At 44.4% G+C, this 23,765-nt stretch overlaps 8 protein-coding genes, 1 long non-coding RNA gene and 2 other non-coding genes across 14 annotated transcripts; 5 read left to right on the top strand and 6 right to left on the bottom strand.

The window, feature by feature from the left end:
• LOC6494197 (biogenesis of lysosome-related organelles complex 1 subunit 1) lies at window positions 1-664 on the top strand. Its single transcript, XM_001960737.4, has 2 exons — window positions 1-151; window positions 207-664. Exons 1-2 carry the CDS (start codon window positions 91-93, stop codon window positions 578-580), a joined length of 435 nt encoding a protein of 144 aa, XP_001960773.1. The 5' UTR covers window positions 1-90; the 3' UTR covers window positions 581-664.
• A 9-nt stretch (window positions 665-673) lies between these two features.
• On the bottom strand, window positions 674-3,079 carry LOC6496367 (transformer-2 sex-determining protein). Of its 3 annotated transcripts, none has more exons than XM_014908296.3 (8): window positions 2,925-3,079; window positions 2,808-2,857; window positions 2,656-2,745; window positions 2,114-2,273; window positions 1,924-2,052; window positions 1,527-1,702; window positions 1,283-1,467; window positions 674-1,225 (listed from the first exon to the last, which is right to left on the bottom strand). In XM_014908296.3, the coding sequence occupies exons 1-8, from the start codon at window positions 2,925-2,927 to the stop codon at window positions 1,203-1,205; spliced, it is 816 nt and encodes a 271-aa protein (XP_014763782.1). In that variant the 5' UTR covers window positions 2,928-3,079; the 3' UTR covers window positions 674-1,202. The 3 variants fall into 3 exon arrangements, with proteins under 3 accessions (XP_014763782.1, XP_001960772.2, XP_014763781.1); XM_001960736.4 differs by having other exon boundaries at window positions 1,292-1,467; XM_014908295.3 differs by lacking the exons at window positions 2,656-2,745; window positions 2,808-2,857; window positions 2,925-3,079 and adding an exon at window positions 2,480-2,609.
• A 43-nt stretch (window positions 3,080-3,122) lies between these two features.
• LOC6496366 lies at window positions 3,123-3,972 on the bottom strand. The gene is made up of 2 exons (XM_001960735.4): window positions 3,799-3,972; window positions 3,123-3,733 (listed from the first exon to the last, which is right to left on the bottom strand). Exons 1-2 carry the CDS (start codon window positions 3,830-3,832, stop codon window positions 3,261-3,263), a joined length of 507 nt encoding a protein of 168 aa, XP_001960771.1. The 5' UTR covers window positions 3,833-3,972; the 3' UTR covers window positions 3,123-3,260.
• LOC6502581 lies at window positions 3,898-4,744 on the bottom strand. Its single transcript, XM_001960734.4, has 2 exons — window positions 4,607-4,744; window positions 3,898-4,553 (listed from the first exon to the last, which is right to left on the bottom strand). The coding sequence occupies exons 1-2, from the start codon at window positions 4,608-4,610 to the stop codon at window positions 4,045-4,047; spliced, it is 513 nt and encodes a 170-aa protein (XP_001960770.2). The 5' UTR covers window positions 4,611-4,744; the 3' UTR covers window positions 3,898-4,044.
• On the bottom strand, window positions 4,673-5,410 carry LOC6496365. The gene is made up of 2 exons (XM_001960733.4): window positions 5,282-5,410; window positions 4,673-5,227 (listed from the first exon to the last, which is right to left on the bottom strand). The coding sequence occupies exons 1-2, from the start codon at window positions 5,319-5,321 to the stop codon at window positions 4,737-4,739; spliced, it is 531 nt and encodes a 176-aa protein (XP_001960769.1). The 5' UTR covers window positions 5,322-5,410; the 3' UTR covers window positions 4,673-4,736.
• A 21-nt stretch (window positions 5,411-5,431) lies between these two features.
• Window positions 5,432-16,673, bottom strand: LOC6496364 (mucin-19). Of its 2 annotated transcripts, XM_001960732.4 has the most exons (10): window positions 16,150-16,673; window positions 15,899-16,078; window positions 15,683-15,841; window positions 15,288-15,611; window positions 15,020-15,166; window positions 14,681-14,938; window positions 9,993-14,555; window positions 9,822-9,893; window positions 6,177-9,760; window positions 5,432-6,114 (listed from the first exon to the last, which is right to left on the bottom strand). In XM_001960732.4, exons 1-10 carry the CDS (start codon window positions 16,196-16,198, stop codon window positions 5,761-5,763), a joined length of 9,690 nt encoding a protein of 3,229 aa, XP_001960768.1. In that variant the 5' UTR covers window positions 16,199-16,673; the 3' UTR covers window positions 5,432-5,760. The 2 variants fall into 2 exon arrangements, with proteins under 2 accessions (XP_001960768.1, XP_014763779.1); XM_014908293.3 differs by lacking the exons at window positions 9,993-14,555; window positions 14,681-14,938 and having other exon boundaries at window positions 16,150-16,670.
• Window positions 16,674-17,095: 422 nt separating this feature from the next.
• LOC6494199 (protein transport protein Sec61 subunit beta) lies at window positions 17,096-18,070 on the top strand. The gene is made up of 3 exons (XM_001960731.4): window positions 17,096-17,244; window positions 17,301-17,512; window positions 17,588-18,070. Exons 1-3 carry the CDS (start codon window positions 17,242-17,244, stop codon window positions 17,673-17,675), a joined length of 303 nt encoding a protein of 100 aa, XP_001960767.1. The 5' UTR covers window positions 17,096-17,241; the 3' UTR covers window positions 17,676-18,070.
• LOC26515287 (rRNA N6-adenosine-methyltransferase ZCCHC4) lies at window positions 18,055-19,630 on the bottom strand. The gene is made up of 3 exons (XM_014908630.3): window positions 19,141-19,630; window positions 18,895-19,083; window positions 18,055-18,836 (listed from the first exon to the last, which is right to left on the bottom strand). Exons 1-3 carry the CDS (start codon window positions 19,536-19,538, stop codon window positions 18,104-18,106), a joined length of 1,320 nt encoding a protein of 439 aa, XP_014764116.1. The 5' UTR covers window positions 19,539-19,630; the 3' UTR covers window positions 18,055-18,103.
• A 285-nt stretch (window positions 19,631-19,915) lies between these two features.
• Window positions 19,916-23,033, top strand: LOC26515592. The gene is made up of 13 exons (XR_001408773.3): window positions 19,916-20,105; window positions 20,307-20,357; window positions 20,548-20,612; window positions 20,797-20,857; window positions 21,046-21,102; window positions 21,280-21,344; window positions 21,524-21,571; window positions 21,740-21,798; window positions 21,988-22,055; window positions 22,253-22,295; window positions 22,484-22,545; window positions 22,722-22,768; window positions 22,953-23,033. It is a non-coding gene; the product is annotated as an uncharacterized LOC26515592 (long non-coding RNA).
• LOC6508201 lies at window positions 20,400-20,480 on the top strand. Its single transcript, XR_046159.2, has one exon. It is a non-coding gene; the product is annotated as a small nucleolar RNA Me28S-Cm3227 (small nucleolar RNA).
• LOC6508200 lies at window positions 20,644-20,723 on the top strand. Its single transcript, XR_046158.2, has one exon. It is a non-coding gene; the product is annotated as a small nucleolar RNA Me28S-Cm3227 (small nucleolar RNA).
• Window positions 23,034-23,765: the final 732 nt, after the last annotated feature.

The raw sequence follows: 23,765 nt of genomic DNA, 5'->3' as shown, positions 1-23,765 counted from the left end.
ATTCATGTTATCGAAAATCGATAGGCAAAAACGTCCACCTCTAGAAAAATATTTTGTTGACATTTTTTGTATTGGAAAATAAAAATAACTATGCTAACTTCCATGGTAAAGGAGCACCACAAGGAGCAGGCAAAGCGGAAGCAAGAGCAGGGTATTAAAAAACAGCTTTTGTTTATTAGAAAATATGCAATAATCCCATATCCTAGAGGTGCGAAGGAAAGAGGCCATAGAAGCCTCCAATGAGCTCACCCAATCTCTGGTGGACACGCTGAACGTGGGCGTGGCGCAGGCCTACTTAAATCAAAAGCGCCTGGATGCAGAGGCTAAGCAGCTCCACATGGGCGCCACCAACTTCGCCAAGCAGACCCACCAGTGGCTGCAGCTTATTGACAATTTCAGCAGTGCCCTCAAAGAGTTGGGTGATGTGGAGAACTGGGCCCGCAGCATTGAGGGTGATATGTATGTGATAAGCCAGAGTTTGGAGCTGGCCTACAAAGCCTCTAGAGCCACACAGGGTACGGGAACTGCGGACGCTCCAACTTCCTCGACTGCCAACAATCCGAGTTCCAATGCTTCATGAAACGCCTTTAATTCATCTTAAACTAAAATATAAACTATATAATCTACTGATATAATCCATGACCAAAAAAATAATTCGATCATATACTTGCTGTTTCTGTGGGGAAGGTTTATTCACTGGTTCGCTCTTCTATAAAAAGAAGACGGGAGTATTTCTCATTTATGCTTGGAACAGGCATAAAAATTGTACAATTTTATATTTATTTTGTATCAGTTGCACAGTTATAAATATACTAATATTATTTTCTGTTTTAGAGTGTAAGTTTATATGTAAGCTGCTCTCCTTAATTACGTATCACAAGTCTGCGCCGGCGCCTGCGGATGGTTGTTCGGCCGCACTCCGGCCGGATAATAAAAATGTAATCATAATTGAACGATGTTTGATGTTAATGGTCAAATAAATAAAAACTGCTTCAGTTTTTGGCGAATGGTGAATTTAATAATTTTTGTAGTGGCGCAGAAGCGCTACCAAATGCAAAAGTGAGATGATGGTTTCACCAAACGCACAATGTCAGTCGAATGCTCTTCCAAAGACCCTAGAATCTTGCTGCTTCTACCTGGAAGGTAGAATCCTGTTGGGCCGAACAGCTGCTTAGAGCATGAGTTTCAGTTTTACTCCATTCCTAATAGCGCTTAGTGTGGCGACCTGTGTTCAAGAATACATATATTAATCTTAACTAGAAGTATATTGGTTTTATATTACGGGGAGTACGAGAGCGAGAATGACTTTTACTGCGATTGTAGCGATGGCGGCTAGGACTCTTTCGATAGTTCCTGTAGTTGCGATCACCCCGATAATTGTTGCGCTGACGATTGTAGTCTTGAGGTGAGCCGGAGCGGTCACGGCGCCGTGAAGAACGTGGAGAACGGGAGCGACCCACATAACCGCTAGAAAAAATTATGTTCAAACTATTCCTAAAAACTTCCTCTAAAGAAAAACAACTCACCGGGAGGGGCGTCCCATGTAGACACCTGGAGTGGGTGTATGAGCACGCTGAGTTATTGAATAGTCGACGCGGATGCGGCGATCATCTACCTCCATTCCAGAACAAGCATCTTTAGCCACACGGGCATCGCTGAGATTCTCGAAATAAATAAAGCAGAATCCTCGAGAGCGGTGGGTCTGTTCGACCACGAGGATAGGTTCTTATTGAATCGTGAAAAATTTGCACTATTTGAGTGTGACAGCAAGCCTTTAGTTTTTGGCTTTGAAATGTCAAAAACACATAATTGCTGACAGGTATAATCTAGCCATAAATCGGAGGACTTTACAGCAAGGCTTTATGCTGTTAAGCCATCTAGATCCGTTGCGGCAAGAGTTCAGAATACTTAAAGTTTACTTACATGTGCATCAATGACCATTTGAATGCGCTCTATCGGCCCGAACTTGTTGAAGAGCTCACGGACCTTCTGCTGGGTAGTGAACGTGTTCAGACCGAACACTCCAATGCAGCGGCTGGCCTGAGGGCGATCCTGCAACGGCCACGACATCAGACACCTCCAAAAAGGGGGGGAAAAAAAGTTTTATACTCACACGAGCTTGAATCATACGCTGACGGTCGCGGGAGGTGCGCCCGGAGTGGTGGCGAGGAGCCGGAGACTCCATGCCGGAGGGAGAGCGCGAACGGGAGCGCGAGCGACGACGCGATCCAGAACTTTGGTGGTGACGGCTGCCATAGTAATCCACGTCCGACCTTGATTGTGTGTGGAATGGAATGAAATTAGATTATCTTGAGATCGGTTCTTGCAAGCTTGCATTTTGAAAAATTTTTTTTTGCATATTTGTGTGTTTCGTGTGGAGGCTTGACAATTGCTATAGTTCAGTTCAATTCAAGTAGATTCGAAGCGGTTATTGTTTTTTCAGACCTATTCTTCGTGGGAAAATGTTAGGGCTTCTTACATAGCAACGATGGGTTTTCCAGTTGGGGTTTCCTTTTAAAATTGAAGCACCTTTCTCGACCGAGTGGAGGATTTAAATGAAAGACCGAGGCCCCAAATGACAGCTGGATATTTGAGATTTGACCAGCCTACTGGGTTCCAGATTTTTTTTGTCAAAAACTATCGTTTCATATTTACCTTCTGGATTTACCTGAGTGTTCTCTGGGCCCGGACGAAGCAGTCGAGCCAGATGAAGAGGAAGCTGACCGCTTGTGTTTGTAACTAGTGCTGTGAACGGAAACTCTTTCAACACTATGCATTTGAAAATGCCTCTTATCTACAATGCTTACCTGTCGAAATTATGGGATCTGCAGCATCTCTCGACGGCCAACGGGGAGGACTTCAAGGATTCAGAAGGAGCGTTTACTGACTGGTTATGAGCCTGGCGGATGTATCTTCCTACTTACCATGTTAGGCGGGTGGGTTGACTGATTTATTGCACAGATAGGACAGTTATAGGAATCCGGAAAGGGCGGTAAACTTGGATTTGGTTAAATTTGGACTTCTTAACATCGAGGCCAGCGAGCAGTGTGACCAGACTGCGACCACGACAGACACCCACGACACTTTAACCCCTATGCTGTCACTGCACAGTTGACTGTGACTTAAATTTATATATTTTTTCGATTTTTATTTTAATAAATCATTTTTTTATATTGTCTTAAGCTTAAAAAATTTATCTTTTACAAGGCACCATTACAGGATTCAACTATATCTAAATCACAGGTCAAAGCTGATCCAGCTTATGAGTATTGCTTGGACCAGTGATTCTTCACCATAACGTAGTTGTAGAGGCGCTGCTGCTCGAGGTGGTGGAGATCGTTTATGGCCTTTACTACACGCTCGTCATTGAAATGGCTCTTAGGAGGAGCCTCCAAAACATTGCCATTGGTATACCACTTTAGCTGGGCAAAATGCTTCTTGACGCTAGCCCTTAGCGCTAGACCACTGAACACAGGCTTCCGGAACAGATCGTACATGTTCTTTTTTCCATATTTTTGGTGTATCTCGTCCACGGTTTTGTCCAGATCCGGCTGCTTGGAATGGTAAATGACCCAGAGTTTCCGCTCCGGAGAACGCACATCGGTTAAGCTTAGAACTCCAAAGAATTCCGGTATGTATGGTTTACAATTATGAGTTTCTTTCACTGGTTTTATATAGAATATCCTTCGTAGGTGGTTGTCGATTTCCGACTCCAGGTCGTAATCAGCTACCACTGCAAGGTAAATGGTTTTGTATCGTTATTATCAGTTTACGTCGTAATATAATAATTTTACTTACCAGATGCTGACTTTTCAATAGCTTTCTCGGTCATTCTAGTCTTCTCAACAAAGTCTTTTCCTCAATTAAATTGTAGACTGGCCTTTATATAGGCTTACATGGGGTTTAAACTGTTTATTTGACAACAATTTCAACAGTAAGGCAATTTCGATAAACAATTTCACAATAATGTCAAAAGAGCTTTTCACAGCAACCCTGTAAATTTTCGATAACGTTTATCGAAAAGCTTTTGAATTTCAAAAACACTTAAAAAAATCTTACTACATCTGGGGGTGGTTTTTGGTCATTATACCGCTTAAACCATTCGAGATGTCCCATAATATAGTCGTAAATTCTTCTATGCTCTACATCGAGCAAGTTATTTACGCTTTTAACAAATTTTTCGTCATTGTAATAGCTGTTTTCCGGAGCCTCGAGGAAACCTCCATTGGCCTTCCATCTTAAATTTACAAAATAGTCCCTAACAATTTTTCGAAAACCCAGTCCGCTGTAAACGGGTTTTCGAACTATCTCAAATACGTTCTTTTTTCCATATTTGCGCCGCACTTTCTCCACATTTTCGGCAATCTCAGAGTGAAGACAGCTATAGATGAGCCAATGTTTCCGCTTTGGATCGAGCGGATTTATAATCCTGAAAGCCCCAAAATACTCCAATTCTGAGAGCTCCAGAGGTGTCGGTTCCAGTTTTGGATCTAGGTAGAACATGCGCCTCCAGTACTTCTCCATCTTATCTTCCAAGTTTGGTTGCCTTTGATCTAAAATTTTAATAATCATAGTATCTATTCGATAGATGAGTCATAGTATTTACCCATGATTGAACTTTCGATTGTTTTACTTCCAAGCCGTATAAAATATAACAGAACACTGAGCACAGTTCAGTTTGGAGGGTTTATTTATACCTAATTCTATTATAATTCCTAAACAATTCAGTCATTTATTTAACAATTTAAGTGCGCGGGGTTCCACTTAACAAAGTCACTGTTTTTCCCAACTAACAAATCGTGGTATCTCCGCCTATCGGCCTGGTACAAATCGGCTATGGTGTTGACCACCTTCTCGTCGTTGTAGGGGCTATCGGGTGGGGCTTCCAAGATGTTGCCCTTGACGTACCACTTCAGGGCCGAGAAATGGTTCTTAACCCGGGCCCGCATCCCGGAGCCACTGAACACAGGCTTCCTGTAGAGATCATACATGTTCTTCTGGCCATATTTCTTGTGTATCTGATCCACAGTGGCGTCGAGTTCATCAGCGGTGGCATAGTACATGTACCATAGCTTGCGGCGGGGTGCTCGAACATTGGTCAGACTCAGCACTCCGAAATATTCCACTATGGCTGGATCGTGCTCCTGGGTTGCTAGGTGGCTGTCCCTTAGGTAGAAAATTCTTCGCATATATGTGTCCAGCCTCTCTTCCAGATTTGGATAGGCGGCTGCAGAAGAGTTCGAGCATTAGCAAAGGACAAGAAGGATAATTGTTAACTTACAGTTTGGAGTATTAAGAGCTTCCTCCCTAGGTGTTGTCATGCCGATTATGATTTTTTAACTAAATATCGTACTTCCCCCCATATGCTTATATACATTCGTTGTGACGCCAAAGCTTTCGAAGTCGATTTCGCCAGAGGTTGCCATTTAAGCTTATTGAGATTGCGTTTATTTGTATTCTATTGTATTACAGTATAATACGAAGTGTTTAAAATTTACTCATTCGATTTACACTAAAGTTACCATTTAAAATTGGCCAAAACTCTTGGCAACACAATTTATTTTTCCATTTTAAATTACAATATTTATCCTCTTTATTTAAAAAAAATGACAGGATTAATCAAAGTTTTCAACAAATGTTCATAATAGCATTACATATGTAATTCCTTTCTTGCGTTTAACGAAATAATTAACTCTGCTTAATTAACTGTGTTAAAGTAACTTAGAATACTTTTCTTCTGGGTTTACTTGTGCCCCGCCGCTAGAGCACCACCTCCGCTGGGTCCTCCAACTCGCCCTTGATCTCCGTTTCCATGGGATCCGCCGTGTCGTTTGAATCGGGAAGGATGCTCTCCTCCGGATGCGCCAGCTGGTTGATGATCAACACACTCGGTTTGGCATTCGAGGTGCGTCCAGTAGCTGCGCCTGCCTTGGGAGTACCCGCTGGTTTCTTAGACTGGGCCCCAGTTCTTGCCGGTGTTGTTTTCACCGCCTTTGCCGGGGGTTCGGGCGGATTTATCGCCACCATCGTGCCACCAGGTAGCGACGTTTTCTTGGTCCCGGCATTGGTTGTCTTTGTCGCCGTGGCTGCCGGCACCATCTTCACGGTAGACGCCTAATGGGGTTTATAATTATTTTTTAATTTATAAGGTTTGTAATACGATCGAGTAAGTTTACCTGGCCTGCGGTCCCTCCTGAACTCTTTCGTGCCATCGTTTTCGGGGTCGATGTCTTCGATCCGCTAGCCGCGCTGCTCCCCGCTCCTTTTCTGGATGTTGCCGCCGGAGAACTACTAGGAGCAGAGTCAAAATTGGTGACTTTCCGGAATCCAATTATATTTTTTTCCGAATCGTACAGCGGGACGTTAGTTGTCGCCTTTTGGGTCGCCTTCTTTTTCTCAGAAGGCGACGTGGGCGCCGGAGCCGAGCTGGGTTTGCCACCAATCCTTTGCAGGGAAGCAACCGGCATCGGCTCTACTACATCAGGTGCGTTCGACATCGGAACCACTTCTGACGCCCGCACCGTGGGCAGCTTCGTCTGTGTGCTGGTAGCCAGATTCAAGTAGTGCACATAGTTCTCCAGCAGCTTAGTGCCCACATCCACGTCGATGGGCATCAGTGTGCTGGTCTTGACAATCTCCTCGATGGTGCGCTGCCGCTCAGCCAGTGTGAGGTTGGCCGCCCGACGGCTGAGTGTCTGCAACACCATGTCGAACATCTGCACCCTGCTCTGCAGCTCCACGCGGTGCTTGTCCGTCGGGCAAATCGGTGGTAATTGGATGAGCGCAGGCGGGGACTGGGAGGCGGAGGCATTGGTCGCTGACGAAGAGCTGCCTGCTGTTGAAGAAGTCGACGCCGATGGCATGGTAGCTCCTGGTGGCAGAAACTTCTTCACCAACGTAGTTCCTTTTGGCAACTGCTTTGTCAGCAAGTCCAGTGCAGTATCCTGACCGGAGGCAAGGAGAGGAGCCGGTTCAGAAGTTGGGGAAACTGAGCCACCAGGTGGAGGCAGATTGTTTTGTAAGCTCTGGGAATTTAGGGGTGGAATCTGGGGGGGAGCTACGGTTCCGGGAGTACCTTCGGGATGTGGGATCACTGGTTGCGTGGTTTCCGGGTCAGTCAAGATGGAAGTGTCCATGCCGACACTGGTATCCAGCTCCTTGTCCTTGCCCAGCATCTCCAGCTTTGCCCGCACCTTGTGTGGAATATTTTTGTCGGCCTTGGAGATAAATTTGGTGGTGATGACCAAAAACTGTGGCACCTCCAGCACCGGCACCTCGGCCTTGGCGTGCAGGCGGGTGGGATCAATGGCGCGCATCGGTCCATCTAGATTGGGACAGCAGAAGTCCAGTCCGACCTTTCCGTACGACTGCTGATAGCGATTGGGATACAGAAAGGAGAACATCTTCGTTTGCCCGATGGCGTTCGGGTTGGCTGATGACGCAGCACTGGCCGACGGAATCGCCGGTATCGAAACCCTGGGTACAGCCGAGGGATAGCCCATGCTGATGACCTGCCGGCCATTGATTATTGGTGGGACCGGCACTGAAGGTACTGCGGGTTGGGCAGCTACCGCCTCGGGCATGGGCGCCACATCCTGATCCATGGGCTCTGCCGGCGTATCCTCTGGCTCATCCTTCACTTCCATGATCGGCACTGGCAGCGGCATTGTCTTGGAGGGCACCGGCGGCTTTCGCTGGGCGGTATCTTTGGCAACACTCTTCTCGGGCGCTGGATTGATGGGCGCCTTTGGGTCTGGCGCCGAGGCGGTTGGTTGGGGAGCAGGGACGGGCGCTGGAATAGGAGCTGAAGGTGTTGTGAGCTGGGAGTTCGGTTGCTGAGGTACAGAAGGTAGTACTGGAGGAACCGTGGCTGCGGGTAGCTGTTCCTTGGCCTTCTCATTTTGTAACGGATCTGATGAAATCGTAGAACTAGATGTGTGTAATTCCGGTATCGCACTGGCAGGCTCTTGAGGTTGTTCCGAAATGGACTTAGCTGCCGTGACAACTTCCGTGGTTTCCGCGGGGTCTTCGGTAGGTTGATTCACTGCTGAAGTAGCCCCCTTTTCTGCAGAGGTTGCCTGAGGCCCCTGTTGCTGCTCCATCCATTTGTTAAAGGCTCGCCGATTGATTTTCACACACAACTTTTTCTCTTTCTGGACAGGCTTTGCCGGCTGCGTGGCAATAGGAGCTTCAGGGATCTCAAGACTGGCGGCTGTAATTTTCACTGGGAATGCCAAATCCTTAGAGTTCTCTGGTTGTATCGCCTTCGGAAGCATTTCCTTGGGTCGTTTAGCATCGGCAGCCTCAACAGGTTCGTCGGCCTTCCGTTTCTGGGCTGGCATGCGGCGTCCTCGCCCGCCCCTGCCACGCCTTCGACCTCTAAGCGAAGGCGCCTCGATCTCAGAACTAGGTGTTGCGGCCAAAGATCTACTGCTACTGGTGGCTCGCGTCACGTGAACCGCTTGCCTGACTGCTGACAAGGGGCGAGGACGCGCTGCAAGTGCATTCTTTTCCGACCGGGTTGCCCGCACTGTGTCCTCTCGCAAGGAATCCGTGGATGTTGAGGGAGCAATAGCCTCAGGTCCTTGTTTTAATGCCACCATCTCTGCTTTTCGCTCGGCTTGAGCTTTCTTGGTCGCTTCACGCCCTTTGGGTGCGGTTTTTACTGCGACTTCCTCAGGTTCCACATTTTTCAAAGTCTCTGTCGGCGTTTCAATTTCGAGTTCTTCCGGCTTTTTGGCTTCAACTTTCTGGGCAGCATCCCCTGCACTAGCTGACTTTTGAAGGAGCTGCTCCTTTGCGGGGGCTCCTTCCGATTTCCGAGCTTCCGTTTTCTTAGTGAGTTCGCCCTGGGAAATGGACTTCTTAGCAGGCAAGGTCCCTCCTTCTGACTTCCTGGACTCCGATTTCCTGGAAATCTCTCCCGCCGACAGAGACTTCCTTGCTAGCAACGTCTCGGCTCCTCCAATGGACTTCCGCGCTTCGACCTTCTTCGCAACGCCCGCCTGAGAGGGTGGTTTGGTGGGAGTCAAGGCCAATGGATCAGCCTTTTTCGATGGCTCATGGTCCACTTTTCGCGATGCCTTCGCCCTAAGTTGATCCACTTGCGATGGTTTCGGTTTTCCAAGAGCAGATCTTGAAGTGTCTTTGCTTTTGACGTCTGACTTCCTCGTAGTCTTTAGCGCCTCTGAATTCTTGGTCACTACCGGTGATGTTTGAGTAACAACTAGTGTAGGTGGCGGAGATTCCGCTGGTGCTTCCTTTGACTTTACGACAGACACAGATATGTTAACTTTTCGGACTCCCGGAGAAGCTTCATCGTCTTTGGTGGACTCGAACTTTTTGCTCGACGGTAAGGACTTCTTGGTGACCACAACGGAGCTGCCAAGACTCGTCATCTCGTCAGCCTCACTGGCTGATGTTTCGAGCTTGCCCAAGGACTTACGGCCGGACGGAGTCGCATCTGCCTGTGTTGGCTTTCGGAGAGTCAGGGAGGAGCCTAATAGAGTCTGCACCAGTGGCTTCTTGCCCGAAGGGTTGGCACTTCCATGCGATTTATCCAACGACTTCTTGCCGGCTGTGCCTGCGGTTTTCCTTGCAGAAAGCGGTGTCTTGGTTGGCTCGCTCTTGGTCTTCTTCACGGACGACAGAATGGTGTCATGGCCTATATACGAGATGAACTTCTCCTTCTCCTCCGTATCAACTCTGTTGCGCTTCATGGCTGGTCGGTCTTCAGCCTCCATTTGGTTCCGGCGACGATCTAATTAAAACGAAGGGGGCTATGATGAAAGATTGCCTTTAAAAGCACAAAAAGGACTTGCCTATTTTCATGGATTGCTTCCTCTGGGCCAGAGACTTCTCCTTCAGTTGCTGTTGCTTCCGTTTGGCAGCTTCTAAATTACGAAAGAAAATTAGAGAGATAAAAGAAGTATGTTAGACGTTTTGCTGAAACGAGTGCGGAAATAAATATAAACATTGGGCAAGCTATTAACCATCTGGTAGGGACGGATCCGCTTCCCGTTTGCGCAAGCTGCGTTTCAAAGCGCTTGAGGTGCTGGCTTCGGACTCAGATTCGAAGGTGACACCTGTTGTTTCTGTAGATTCTGGGACGGGAGTGTCATCTGTTGTTTCCATAGACTCTTGGTCAAGAATCGCATCTCCGGCTTCCATAGATTCTGGGTCAGGAGTAACAACTGTTGATTCAGTGGGCAGGAGTGCTGGGGCAGGAGTGACTTCTGATGGGTCAGTTTCTGTACCTGGATCATCCTCCAAAGCTTTTTCTGGAAGTGTCTCGGTTGCTGTTATGGATTCATTTAATGGAAAGGTGGGAGCATCGCTTAATAAGGGGGATATCTCTTCAGGAGCTGAGCTTTCTGAAGCTTCTGTTGTTGGCTCAACTGGTTCCGCCTCTACATCCTCAGTTTCTTTTAACTCTGGGCTAGGATCATCACTACTTGGTTTCTCCTCCACAACATCGTTAACGGTATGCGAGGAAGACGCATCAGTGGGCTCAGAAGTAGGGATTGGTTCCTCTTCCGTTGGAAGTTTATTCTTTGGCTCATCCTCGCTATCATTAGTGGTGCGTTCGATTGTTTCCGAAGCATCTTCTTTTGATTCTTCCAACTTGGGAAGCGCAGCAGACACCGACTGACGCTCTGCAGAATTATTTTCCAATTCGGTATCGTCGGGAGGCTTTATATCCAGAGACGTTTGTGGAGGTTCTTCCATTTCGGTAGCCGTCGGTGGTACATCAGGACTTTCAGGTGGTTCAGCCTGCTCCTCTGGCTTTGGTACAGGAACCTCCTCGATTCTTTGTAGAATTTTCTTGAAGCGCTTCGATTTGGTTGGCGTTTTTCTTACGATGGGTGATTTTCGAGCTTTTTGGTATTTTGTGTTGGGAGTTCTCTTTATTAGAATGCGCAGCTTGCGGCAGGACGGTGTATCCTCGACGGATTTCGCGATATCCTCTGGGTCGGTTTTGGTTGAAGTCGGCGGTCGCTCAGACTTTTGGGGAGTACTTTGGCTGGTTTTCGGACTAATTTCTGAAAGTTCTTCTGGAGCCTTGGGGGTGTCCTGTAAATTGGATTCTTGGGCAGCATCAATGTCCTTAGAATGTCCATCTTGAGCTCCAGTTTCTTTGGCTGGTGTTTGCTGTTTTTTCGGGGAAGGTGTAGTGAAAGGACTCTGAGTCTTTTTCCTATCGTGCTTTAAATAAGTTTTCGTTGGAACCTTTCGGTTGGAAAATAACCATTTAGGATCCTGCTCGGTCGGAGGAATATCAGACTCAATGGAAGTCGAAATTGGAACAGTGTCGCCTTTGTCCTGGCCTTGAGGTTCGACGGGGACAGCTTTTCGTCGTCTTCGAACTTTTCCAAAGACACCGGCAGGATTCTTCTTCGGCTTTTTCAATTCCTTTTTAGATAAAGTTTCCTTCGAATCCAGTGCCGGCTCAACAGATTCAGGTTCCTTATTTGGATCTAAAACCTGTGCTGCATCGGTACCCAAATCGCCTTTATCATGCAAGGTATTCTCTGAGGGCGATTCCTTGGCACTTGACGGCCCCTCATCTTCGCTTCTAACTTTACAGTCCTGGATATCGTCCATTTTCGGATCATTTGACACATACTTTTCAGGCTCATGCCCAGTTTTATCTGGGCTAGCGTTCGTTTTTGTGTCACTGTCGAGTTTATCTTTATTATTTTCGTTTGAATCTTCAAGATTTCCTTTCAAGGTTTCATTTGTTTCCTTGGACTCAGACTCAGACTCTTCGACAGCCTCCTCTTTGGCTACATCTCCTTTCTGTTTCTTTTTCTTTTTGGATAAAGCAGATGCCTTGGGAGTTCCGGAACTTTCCAACATAGTCTTGTCCCTGCGACTCAACCTGCCTGTTACCTTCTCCTCCTTGTCAGAAGCCACATCCGAGTCCCTGTTACTGGATCGTGACAGATTCTTCGCTCTCTCCGATTGCAATTTCAAACTCGGTGTTTTCCTGCCTGGCTTGTTTTTGGGCGCATCCATTTTTCTGGCTGATTCATCCTCCATGTTTTTAGTTTCTACATTATTTTCATTAAGTGGGCCATCATCTGGCACATTGGGCGTAGGTTGTGTGGCTTCTTTTTCTTCATGGCCTTCAGATGTAATGCCAATAGGCTGCTGATCGGAAAGCGCTTTAGTTTCTGCTTTTTGTCCCTTCCGAGATTTGCTCCTCTTAACTGGTTTTCCTTCCAAACTTTCAGGTGTTTCCACCTTCTTATTGGAGCTTTGGGCGTCGTTTCCGGGAACAGCTTCCACCTTACTCACTTCCTCAGCATCCTTAGCCTTTTGCGAGTCAGAGCCGACGTTATCTTTTTCCGGTTTTGGCGATTCAGTCGCCAGTGGCCGCTGGATGCTGCGGGATTTCCTGGGTTTCACAGTCTTACGAACTTCTGGTTTCTCCGATTCAGAGCTTTGGGTCAGGAGCTCTTTTTCAGGAACATCTTCAGCCTTAGTGACTTCCTCAGAATCCTTAGCCTTTTCTGAGCTATCCTTAGCATCGGAGGCTGTGTTTTCTTCATCAGGCTTTTTAGGTATAGGCGACTTACTCGCCAGTGGTCTCTGGGCGCTTCGAGATTTCCTCGACTTTACTATTTTAGCCACTTCCGGTTTCTCCGTTTCAGTCTCACTAGGGGTGTGCTTTTCATCCTCTAAAATATTCTCATCCTCTGGGTTCTTCTTCGTATTTATTTGGTCAGTCTTATTTTTCAAAGCAGGTGTGCTGTCTGCTCTCTTAGCTTTCTTGGTAGCTTTTTCCCCAGTCGTCTTGGACGGAGTCCCCCTTTTGCCCCCCGGCGACCGTTCTTGGCTCTCCGCAGGCGACCTTCCCAGTCTTGGGCTGTTTCGCCTCGAAGACTCCTCTAAAATCTGCGATATGTCGTTCCTAATCGGTCGCTTGGAACGGCTATCATGTTCCTTAACGGGAGTAGACTCTAGCAAGGGACTGGATCGAGGCCTGTCCGACCTCAGGGCACGACGAGCCACAGAGCTCTCCCCCGAAGCCGTATCATCCGATTTCTTCGGCGTGACAGCTGGAGATTGCGTTGGAGTCTCTAATTTCGGAATGAGGTCTGGTAATGCCGAAGGCTCCTCGCCAACTACAGGGTTCTCATCGGTAAGCGGGTTCTCTTCCGGAACTGGTGTATGGACTTCGTATGGAGATTCCTCATTGGTCGAGGACGGCTCTGCCAGTGCGGTTGGATCTTCAGACTTTTCTACCACTTCCGAAATAGTTTCCAGCTCCAACTCTTTCACTATCTCAGTTACTGGATCTTGTTGCCCCTGAACCGAGGCGCCAGTGGCTTCGGTTACTTCAACTCCCTTTCCGACCTCGGCGGCCAAGATCTCCTCGGCCAGCTTAATGTCTTCAGCGAGCTGGGAGTCGCTTACCTCCTGCATGTCTTCCGTCACCTCCCCCACTTCAAGATTGGCAGACACGTCCATGGCATCACCCAAGACAACCGTCATTTCTTCATCGATACAATTTTTAGAAGAATTTTCGTTCTTTGATAGTTCCCTGACATTATCTCCGCTTTGTGCGTCAGATGATCCCTCCTGAGCCCCTATTTCCTCGGCTGGGGCCTCACTGATTGCCATTGATTCAGTATCCTTTATTCTAGGGGCATCTTCGGTTACAGTTTGGCTTGGATCGCTTTCATTGGTGCTGACCCCATCAAGCGGTTCAGCTCCTGTGCTCTGTGTCGGATGCTGCCCGCTTTCAGTGCTCTCCTCCGATTGCATATCCGGCTCCACGTCTTCATCGCGAGTACTTTTGAGATCCGTTGGTTGCTCAGATACTGTCATATTAATATCCTTCTGAAGTTCCGTAAACTCTTTGGCGTTATCTAACTCGTGTTCTATTGCATCATCATTTGGCACCTCCTCTTCCGTCACCTCTTGCGCTGTGTCCTTTGGCCCCTCCCCATCCATTGTATCTATAGTAGCGTTTGGCTCCTCAACCTCTTCTAATTCATTTTTCTCCTCAGAAACTGACACTGTACTCTCGGGTTCTTTTGGAGGATTTTTACGGGGTCTTCCTCGTTTCTTTTTTACTATCGGTGTTTCCCCTGTTTGCGGTACCACCACCTCCACCTTTTCCTCCGTGGTAGCAGCTCTGTTTTTCCGGCGCTTCTGCCCCTTGCCGCGCTTCCGCTTGGAGAACGTTGAATCACTCTTTGCCCGACGCAGTTGTTGCCTCTCTGACTCCCAATTATCCAGCTGTTCGCTGGAATAGGAGAGCTTGCGCACATGACTCTGGTTGAGATTGCTCGATGGGTCTGCTGCCAATTGCTTCGATTTAGATCTACTGCGCGGCTTGGAGCCGGAGCGCTTTTCAAATTCATAGGAGCGCTCAACATCGATCTCCATTATCTGCTCAGCCAGGTCAAGGCTCATCCGCTCCAGCGTCTCCAGTGTGAGGCTGTCGTCAATGTCATATACTTTGCGGTTGGCGGAGGAGCTGTTGGGAGCACTGGTCGTTGGCTCTGGCTCCTTCTTAATTTCAGTCTCCTCTTTTCCACTGGCTGCGAAACAAAAAGCAGAAAAAGTTACAAATGCAAGGGTGTGGAAAGTAAATATTGGGTATAACATGGGGGCGCTCATGGTCGAATGGAATGGACGCCCCTAGGAGAGGTTGATGCAAACTTACCCGCTGGTTGCTCTATGGCATGCTTAACCTGTTCGGTGGAGGAGGAAGGTTTCTTTTCGTTGGAACGTGGTTTCCTAGCACTATTCTGTTTCTTATAGATCGGTGGCGCCTCGGCGCAACTGAGATTATTCAAATACGATAGCAAGCGCTCATTGACGCAACTCAAAATCGGCTCCCGCTCTTTCAGCTTATTCAGCTCACTTGGCCCACTCAGCTGCTCCAGGCCCTCGTCGTCGGAAACAACAGGTGTCACGGTGTCTACACGGTTTATGTGTGTTTACATTTAATGAATATTATCAGAGGGTTGGCAGTATCAACTAGTTAATAACGCTGACTTACCCGCTACTGAGGTCGTCCTGCTCGTGTCCGTTGAAATGTCTATCACTGGCTCCGCATCTTCGTCTTCCGAGTCTCGATCTCCATAGAAGTCTGATTCAAATTCGTACGACGAGTCGCTGTCCGATTCCCCGTAGAAGTCCATCAAATCTGTGCGTAAAAAGAGTATTAGTCTTTGATATAAAAATAAGTTAAAAATTGATAAAATTTTCTATAAATGTTTAAAATTAACATGCATTATACATCGAGAAATAAATGTATTGACTCTTACTCAATGGATCTGTTTTGGGCTCATGCTTTGGCGGCCGCAAGTCCGTCTTTGTGGCCTTTATTATGGTGACAGCCTTGTGCTGGCCGCTCCCACTGCCGTTCACAGAGTCAGACAGCTTTCCCAAAGAGCTGGAGCCTTTCGCGCCAAGCTTAGAGGAGCTAGCGGCGGATTTGCTTGAGGAAGCGCCTCCTGAGTGAGATTTGCTGGTGGATGCGGCTCCAGTGGATCTACCCAGGTGGTGACTGCCGAAGCCGGCACCCGCCTGCGAAGTACTGGGCTTGGAGAGTACAGTCGGCCGATGTGAATTTCGCATTAAGGTTTCGCCTGGGGGAAAAAGTTTATATTGTATTTTTCTGTCAATTAACGAATTGAAATTAGCCCTTTAGTTCACCTACCCAAATCATCCCCTGAATCGAAGGACTCGTAGCGCTCTCGGCGCTTGTGTGGCTTCGGTTTCTGACTTCTTCGGGTATTGAACAGCGCGTCCAAGGCATCATTTGAGTCGTCGCTGGAGGAGGAGGTCAACTGATGCCTGCCCTTCGGCTTGACATCACCTGTGAAATTTCGCAATTGTTGTAATAGTCAACATATTGAAATAAATCGCAACTCACTTTCGTTGAAGAGCTCATCGTCGATGATCTTGCCGTGGAACAGCTTCTGGAAAATGTCGGCATCAATGGAGGAGGAGTTGCTCGAGTCTGACGATATTCGACGCCGTCGAGGGGCACCGGAAGACGATGCCGGCGCAGCTGCTGACGATCCACGCACATCGCCAATTTTCATTCCTGAAACTGCAATTGGCATATATGTATGTAGATGCAGGGTTAGATGCAGTTTTAAACGATGGAAGGGGGAAACGCACCTGGCAGAACTAAATCTTTGTACTCGTCCAAATATTCGATATCCTCCATGTTGCACTTTTTTTGTGCGTCGTTTTATTTTCTGCAGAACAAGGACTCCCGGGCAAGTGCTTCGTTTGTAGTAGGGGAAGCCTCGCGAACAACGAAAATCAGTTCTCGGCACCAATTACCACAGTTTTATCCATTTGCACTGTTGAATCAAGCCACTTAACTTATCTTTTTCACAGAAAGACTCGAAATTTGTAGCAAAAAAATGCTGCCGCCGCAGTAGCGTGAACGTAGTAGGGATGCGAAAAAATACCTAGGCGTTGTTAGGGCCCGCGCTTTGGACTGCAACTAGCTTTTGCTTTCGAAAAGTATGCTCTTTGACGACCCAAAACGGTATTCGTATTGATAAGTTAATTAAAACCGGATAATGACTATTTTCGCACTGGAATCTTTTCTTATTATTTTTGCGAATGGCGGCTTGCTTCGGTTCTAACAATACCCTTCACTCAGGGTTGCATGAGAAGACGCTAGCCGCTGTTTTGGTTTTTTTTCAACACTGGCACAATTTTTCCGCCAAATAATTCAAAATTTTCTTTATTTTTAAGAGGTTTCTGACTGCCTGCATAGGCGCACAAATTTAATTACGATGATCTTTATTCCAATTTAGTAGACATAAAATAGATTTTTGTTCTTTAAAAGTACAAAGAATGGAAATAAATACTGTACCAAAAAAATTGTCATGTTGATGGTCATGGCTGAAACACCGTCTTTTAAGGATTGCCTCATCCGTTCTAACCATGGCCAAAAGTTTTCATTCAAAATAGTCCTTAAAGATTTCCAAGCTTTTTATTTCCTTGGTATTCATATTGTCCATTTCAAAACAAAAATAGCGTTGTCCACATTTTGAACTGGCAATGCTACGAGCCTGATGTTGACAGTAATATCGATAGTTTCATCTGCCATTTTTTGACAGCTATCGAAAAATGACGTGGAATGAGAGTCGAAAAAATACGACAAGAGTGACACGAAGACGAGAACAGTACCCCCCCAATTCACTTTTGTACAGCACTTCGTCTCGTTTGTGGGTTAAAAATTTTTAAATCAAAATGGTGAGTTAAAGTGCTTAGGATTTAGTGTCAGGTACTAAAAAACATGTCTTGAACAGCCCGCTCCTGCAAGTTCAACATCCGTGGGCAGCGGATCTCGCTCGCCCAGCAAATTGTCAGCGCCACGTAGCTCCGGAGCAGGCGGTGGCAGCACCCTGAAGCAGCGCAAGACCACCAGCAGCACTACGGCAGCCAGGAGCCGTGCGCCCGGAGGAGCCGGTACCGGTGGCATGTGGCGCTTCTACACAGACGATTCCCCCGGCATCAAAGTGTAAGATATACTTGTAGATGTGCTAATATGCGGATAGTTTATGACCAGCCCCTTCCACTTCCTTTATCGTTTTAGCGGTCCCGTGCCCGTCCTGGTCATGTCGCTGCTGTTCATCGCTTCCGTTTTCATGCTGCACATCTGGGGCAAATACAACCGCTCCTAAGCCAGTTCATTCATAGCCAATAAAATACTTTCACCTCAACGAACGAACGTGAGCAGTGTGTCGACGTCATCATTTCTTTCACGACGATAACAACAGAACATAACTTTCTGCATTCCGCCTGTTGAGTTGAGGATTGGAGTTAAAGTGTTTTCCACATGAAATTAATTATACCTTAAGCTTAAGTTAAAACCACATCCCGTCGACGTTAAAGCCTAAACTAAACGTAATGCATATTTTTCCAAAATTTCGTCGTAACCTTCCTGTGCGCTAGCTTCGTGAATGAGAGACGGGCGGAGCATTCATTCCACAATTTATCGTGGTTTCAATTGCAATTCAAAATTTTTATGAAGACAAACGAAAAGTGTTAAGAACAAATAAATTTTGTATTGAACAAATTGTGTATTTATTTTTATCAACAAAACCCTCGCCTACACTCGCTGAGTGAGAGTTTTACCCATAAACTCCAGATCCTTAAAGTACTTTCTTCTAAGATTGCAGGTACGTTCTTTGTGATTACTTTTGCCACATAAGAGGCATCCATGTTTCGAAGATTTAATTTTTCGCAGCTTGAGATAAGGGCAGCTGGTCTCAATGTGACCTCTTTGGCCACACAGCCAGCAGAGCTGTTTGCTTTGGTAGAAGGTGCACTCATGACCCTCTCTTTGTGTGCATCTTCGGCAATTGGGGCAGTGCACGTAGTTGGGCTTGACGCACGTGTCGCAGAAATTGCAATGCCTGTACGTCTGGCCGTTTACCGAGGGACACTTTCCACAAGGATCGCAGTGAAGATTCTCCTTGGCGGTATAACAGTCGCACTTCTCACAGTACTTATAGCCCTCCTTCAATGGCAACCGTAGTAGGTTCATGGGAACGTTGCTGAAGAGGCGAACGGGTGAGCCGCAAAACCGACTCTGCTTTCCCACGTTCGTGTACCTCAGATGATTCGTGTAGTTTATTCGGTATTCGCACATCTCCATCTCGGGCATTTCCTGCTTTATGTGACTAGCAGAATAGTAGGGATAAATCCAGAATATGGGCAGAGGTGTTAATGGCATCCGATTTATTTTATTGTGCAGTCTTCTCAGGGATCGCAGCGTATGCGAGATCAGTTCAGTGCGGCAGCCAAAGGGAGGATCGGTAACTATCAACAAGCTGTCGGACCTGTTGGGAAAAGGACACTTGATTTAAAGCTTCTCCACTAAAGCAGAAAAAAACTCACGTGGAGCACACCAGGAAATCTTCGAAAGGCTTGCGATTATACAAGAAGTGATTATTGCACATATTGTATAGACAGAACTCCGCGGCGCTCAGGTGTTCCGCGAATCTTTCGTCCAAGTCCAGAAGGAAGCTTGAGAGCTCCCTTCGCAGGCGGAAATGTAAGCGGGGTGCCCCCATGCAGACGACCTTTCTGAGTTTGGAATATCAACAATAATTAATGGGATGGGGAATTGCTATGCTATCTTACGTTATTCCCAAGTTTTTGCACTGCTCCACTAAAAAGTCCAGAGCAGCTTCATCAAAAAAGTACTGGGCGTTAACTTTGTCCTGCGACAAAGCCGTTATGTTTTTGGTGGGATCTTCGGGTATGTTAGGATCGCGCGGTCTGATATACTCAGGGTAGTCCTTCACAGAAGGTAAAGGTAAATCTGTGGAATTATAGCCCTTCCACTGATCCGCTGGCAGGTGGAAACTACACAGTTTCGAATCTCTGTGTGCCGAGCAGGAGAAGTATCCCTGACTCGGAAGCTGTGATTGTCGAAAGAACAAGACCGTGGGTCCATGTTGGCAGCGAGGGTGTTGCTCGGCAGGCTCAGCGTCGTCCTCCTCCACTATAAGCATTAATTTGTCGCCGCCGTGGTCCATTTCTTGGTTTTAGGTTCCCATTTGTTTACCTTTCCATCTTGTACCCCAACGAGGGCTGCCGAGGTTCTTTAAACTCGGAACTAGTTCAATGAATCACATTTTAAAATTCACGCTAAGTAGAAAATATATCAAATTTATCCATGATCAATTATTGAAAGAATATAAAATGAAGCTTAAAATGGAATTTCATTTAATTTATTAACCTAATGATAAAATTATATTTTAATTGGATGAATTTCCCCTGATTCGTCGCTATATTAGCGAGGGGCCTTTTTTACTCCCATTTATCGATAGTAAAAACATCGATATACGGTATTTTACCGAAAAAGTATGACCGGATAAATATATAATAAAAATACCGTTTTGGGAAATTATCGAAACTTATATTGTCGAGAACTACTCAGATTTATTTCTTTTTCAACAAATTATTCTCCTGAGCGGTCGTGCTCCGTAGAGATAAAACAAAAATGACTTTGCTAATGCAGACATACAACGGTGGAATGTTCCACAAGCACAGAATAAGCTAATTATAACTGAGGATGCAATTAAAATGCCTGGATTAAAAAGGTACGTGGCTAAAGGTTTTCGATTTCTGTTTGATTCTTTGATGAATGTTCTTTTTCTGAAGAGTCGAGTGCCGGTTCGCAAGAACTGGCATTCATTTCTTGTAGAAAGAATAAGAACGGCCAACTGATGAATCTGTCCAAGTGAAAAGCGTTTAAACGCCCCAGTTATGCATTATTAAATGAACCCTTTCCTTACTTTCAGCTGCATAAGAAACCACGTGGTCGTAGAGACAGCCGGCATGGAGCTCCATAGGTGGGTACCCCCATCATCTTCTTTTGTTAGGTTATGTTACTTCTGTTTCTGATGATAAGTTTAATCTGAACAATCACTGTTGATTTTTAACTTAAAATTTAACCAAAAGGATTCTGAGAACAGATTTTTGTCACTCTTGATGAATATGTTTTATGTTCAAATTTAATAATAGAATAATTTTTAATTTCAGATTCCCCTCAATGGCAGTTGCAGTTCACAAGATGCATCTTATTGACCTGAAAACACGTGCTTAAGGTAAATTTCATTTTATTGTAAAATGCTGTATGTTTAGCTGATGATAAGTTCAATCTGAACAAAGTGCTGTTGATTCACAACTTAAAATTAACCAAAAGGATTCTGAAAAATATACTTCTTTTAACACTCTTTGTAAAATGTTGAAAGATCTAGTTAACAATCCATTATTTTCTTTTATTATTAGAATGGCGTTGAATGGTGGAAGCACATTTTGGAAAAACCCTCAAAATAAAACATCTATAATGGTAGGTTTATTTTTTATTACATATCGAAATGTCAAACATTAAATTTTTGTGATGAATGTAATTACCGTACGATTTCTTTGATTAAAAACATTATGGCTGCAAATTTTGCAACTGATTTAATTTTTACTGTCGGAAAGTTTGTTTAAATGTCGCATTTTCCAAAGTAACACTTTCTCTTTTCTTTTCAGATGATCTTTGAGAGAAAAATACCCTTTCCTAGAAGGTTGAAGCTTCTGTTTTATGAGGTAAGATTAAAAACTACGTTTTCTGTTAAGATTTGAAATGATGAATGTAATTACCGTAAGATTTCTTTGATTAAAAACATTATGGCTGCAATTTTTGCAACTGAACTTAAATTATAGATTTGAAATATGACAAATTTCGATATTCCCAACTAAAAAAGTTATTTTCTTTTGTTTTAGGATTAACCCTATGGTCTGGAACATTCCTTGCAAGGAAATGACACCATTTCTCATTCAAAACTAAGGTAAGGACTGAATCCAATCTTTTGATATGCTGTAATTGTGTTTATATGATGAATACCTTTTATCTATTAACTTTCGTTCTACTGAGTGGAAAATGCGGAGAAATATTCCTGATATTTATCACAAAACACATATTGACTTACAATTTAGAGATGATCCTAACTAGATTTATTTCTTTCAGCTTCTTCTGGACTGAGTTGGGAAATTTTACTGAATGGAGCGTTAATTGGTAGGTTTCCATATTCAATACTATAGTTTATTAATCTATGATGTTACTTCATAGTATAGTTCATTAGAATTCAACATGTTACAAACTTTTTGAAGCTGATTATTCAAAAATGATTAGCTGGTTGTTCAATAAAAACAATTTTTAATGTTTTGGTTTTTTCTATTGCAGTTGTGGTGTGGATGGTCAGCTAATATCCTGAACCGTTCCTGAAACACTAGACCTATAAGGTAAGCATGTGCTAGAATTATAGTGACAGAATGCGTTGCGTTTGATGATATAATCCACTCAGGATTCCCTCTTCTGAGTAGAACCCTAAACAACCGTGCTGTCCACATTTCCCTGTCTGATTGCTAAAACGCCTAAAATTATTGCATTTTTGGTATAAGGTGGTTAATGGAATGCATTTTTTATTTCAGATTCAGATATTAAGATGGTCAGATGTTATTTGCGAGGTGGAAAAGTATTTTGGGTATCTATATTAAAGGTAAGCTAGCCAAAAACCAGTCAGTTTTATTTTCAAACAGAGCTTTATGATGATATAATCCACTCAGGATTCCCTCTTCTGAGTAGAACCCTAAACAACCGTGCTGTCCACATTCCCTGTCTGAAGCCAAGCTCTTTATAAATACAATTTCAAACTTTATTGGTTTTAAAATAATTAAGTATTTGTCCTTTTTTCAGATTCTTTAAAAAATGGAAATCGAAGACTACTTTTAAAGAGAAGGTAAGCATAATTTTTTAAATATTTTTAATAAATTATTTTAAATGATGAAAACACCCTTGTTGGATTTTCTAACTGAAAAATCATGTTGTTCAATATGTCTTCTTTCCCCAACTGAAAAATCATTTAAAATATATCTTTTGTTTATTGTTATTTGCGTGGAATTAATTTCTTGTCTTCTTTTTTTATAGTATGGAGTGAATGATGAATAAATGATCCTAATACTTATGGTCTAATGGTCTAAGTTGACGAGGTAAATATTATAAAAGAAACAAAACTAAAATTATTTTGAAATGAGGAAACATTCGTCCGTTTTTTTCTTAGAAGAAAACCATGCTGCTTTATCGAATTCCCCAACTGATAAATAATTTTTAATAACCAAATTTTTATTTAAGTATTCGAAGACTGATGTTTAAATCTTTTTTTCAGGTGATTCCAGATACAGATAGATTCCAGTTTTTAATGGAATCATTCAGGTAATAAAACCTTTCTTTATTTTCTTTATTAGTTTTGAAATGATGAAATATTCTTCCGTGTATAATAAACTAAGAAAATCATGCTGTGTAAAAAGAATTCCCCACCTGACACTTTAAAATTAACAAGCTGTTGATTTTACTTTATGCAATTAAACTAATTATACTTTTCATTCTCTCTTTACAGATTTTCCTTTGATTCCAAAGTCTTCAACGCAAAAATTACTATTCATCTTTATATACTAATAAAAATAAATAATATTAAAAATTAAAATTGTTAATTGTCTGTTTGGGGCTTGCTTGACCACATTGGCGCCACCTGGTTTTGATTATTTCAGGCTATCTCCATCTAGGCCCTAGATAATAGGGGCCAAGCTTTCCTTTCAGTCAGTTTGTTTAAAAATCAATTAAAAATAATATTTTAATGCTTTTTATTATTAAACCATTTTATTATTAAGCAAAGAATAAAACTAAGCTGGAATGAAATTGTATCCCGCCTTTTCGATTATCGGTTACTATTTTATCGTTTAGTAAAAGTAGCACCATTTCTCTTGGTATTTCTAAGTCTGGCAAACATCAATTTATCATGCTCTAAGTGCTGTCCACATACATATGTATGTAAGGCGAATGCTGTGCCAGCACTCACTACATGCCACACCAGGCGTATGAGCAACAACAATTGCAGTGCAACAACTGAAGCATTTGAGGCGAGGAGGCGAAACACCCACGCTTTAGGCGGTTGGGATGGGTTTTTGGGGTGTCACAACTATTTTCAACATTGTGCACACATTTCATTCATTGAGTGCATGTTGAGCACGAGCATATTTACAACCAGTACTACGGACAGCGACGATGTGTGTGCGGGGCACTTTATGCGCTTTTATGCGATTTTATGGGGCATTTTAAATGACATTTAGTTGGTTTTTTATTAAGTTGATAATTATCTTGGGGAGAGTTGCGTGGGAGAGGCTGTGCACAATCAAAACACAATGAATTCAAT

The sequence above is a fragment of the Drosophila ananassae genome, chromosome 3L (genome assembly GCF_017639315.1).
Source record: "Drosophila ananassae strain 14024-0371.13 chromosome 3L, ASM1763931v2, whole genome shotgun sequence".
Classification (NCBI taxonomy): domain Eukaryota; kingdom Metazoa; phylum Arthropoda; class Insecta; order Diptera; family Drosophilidae; genus Drosophila; species Drosophila ananassae.
The sequence above is the reverse complement of the archived record's forward strand: the minus strand, read 5'-3'. Positions and strand labels throughout refer to the sequence as shown.

What these genes read in the sequence shown, in the direction of transcription:
- LOC6494197 (XM_001960737.4), top strand. Translation starts at nt 91, where the DNA reads ATGCTAACTTCCATGGTAAAGGAGCACCACAAGGAGCAGGCAAAGCGG. An exon ending in AAAGCGGAAGCAAGAGCAGG is followed by an intron (nt 152 to 206) that starts GTATTAAAAAAC and finishes CCCATATCCTAG; the next exon opens with AGGTGCGAAGGAAAGAGGCC.
- LOC6496367 (XM_014908296.3), bottom strand. An exon ending in AGCGTATGATTCAAGCTCGT is followed by an intron (nt 2,053 to 2,113) that starts GTGAGTATAAAA and finishes TGGCCGTTGCAG; the next exon opens with GATCGCCCTCAGGCCAGCCG. An exon ending in TTCTCGCTCTCGTACTCCCC is followed by an intron (nt 1,226 to 1,282) that starts GTAATATAAAAC and finishes TCTTGAACACAG; the next exon opens with GTCGCCACACTAAGCGCTAT.
- LOC6496366 (XM_001960735.4), bottom strand. Translation starts at nt 3,832, where the DNA reads ATGACCGAGAAAGCTATTGAAAAGTCAGCATCTG. An exon ending in TATTGAAAAGTCAGCATCTG is followed by an intron (nt 3,734 to 3,798) that starts GTAAGTAAAATT and finishes TTTACCTTGCAG; the next exon opens with TGGTAGCTGATTACGACCTG.
- LOC6496365 (XM_001960733.4), bottom strand. Translation starts at nt 5,321, where the DNA reads ATGACAACACCTAGGGAGGAAGCTCTTAATACTCCAAACT. An exon ending in AGCTCTTAATACTCCAAACT is followed by an intron (nt 5,228 to 5,281) that starts GTAAGTTAACAA and finishes ACTCTTCTGCAG; the next exon opens with CCGCCTATCCAAATCTGGAA.
- LOC6496364 (XM_001960732.4), bottom strand. Translation starts at nt 16,198, where the DNA reads ATGGAGGATATCGAATATTTGGACGAGTACAAAGATTTAGTTCTGCCA. An exon ending in GGATCCGTCCCTACCAGATG is followed by an intron (nt 9,894 to 9,992) that starts GTTAATAGCTTG and finishes TTCGTAATTTAG; the next exon opens with AAGCTGCCAAACGGAAGCAA. An exon ending in GAAGCAATCCATGAAAATAG is followed by an intron (nt 9,761 to 9,821) that starts GCAAGTCCTTTT and finishes CGTTTTAATTAG; the next exon opens with ATCGTCGCCGGAACCAAATG.
- LOC6494199 (XM_001960731.4), top strand. An exon ending in GATTCCCCCGGCATCAAAGT is followed by an intron (nt 17,513 to 17,587) that starts GTAAGATATACT and finishes TTATCGTTTTAG; the next exon opens with CGGTCCCGTGCCCGTCCTGG.
- LOC26515287 (XM_014908630.3), bottom strand. Translation starts at nt 19,538, where the DNA reads ATGGACCACGGCGGCGACAAATTAATGCTTATAGTGGAGGAGGACGAC. An exon ending in TGCAAAAACTTGGGAATAAC is followed by an intron (nt 19,084 to 19,140) that starts GTAAGATAGCAT and finishes TTCCAAACTCAG; the next exon opens with AAAGGTCGTCTGCATGGGGG. An exon ending in GATTTCCTGGTGTGCTCCAC is followed by an intron (nt 18,837 to 18,894) that starts GTGAGTTTTTTT and finishes TTTTCCCAACAG; the next exon opens with GTCCGACAGCTTGTTGATAG.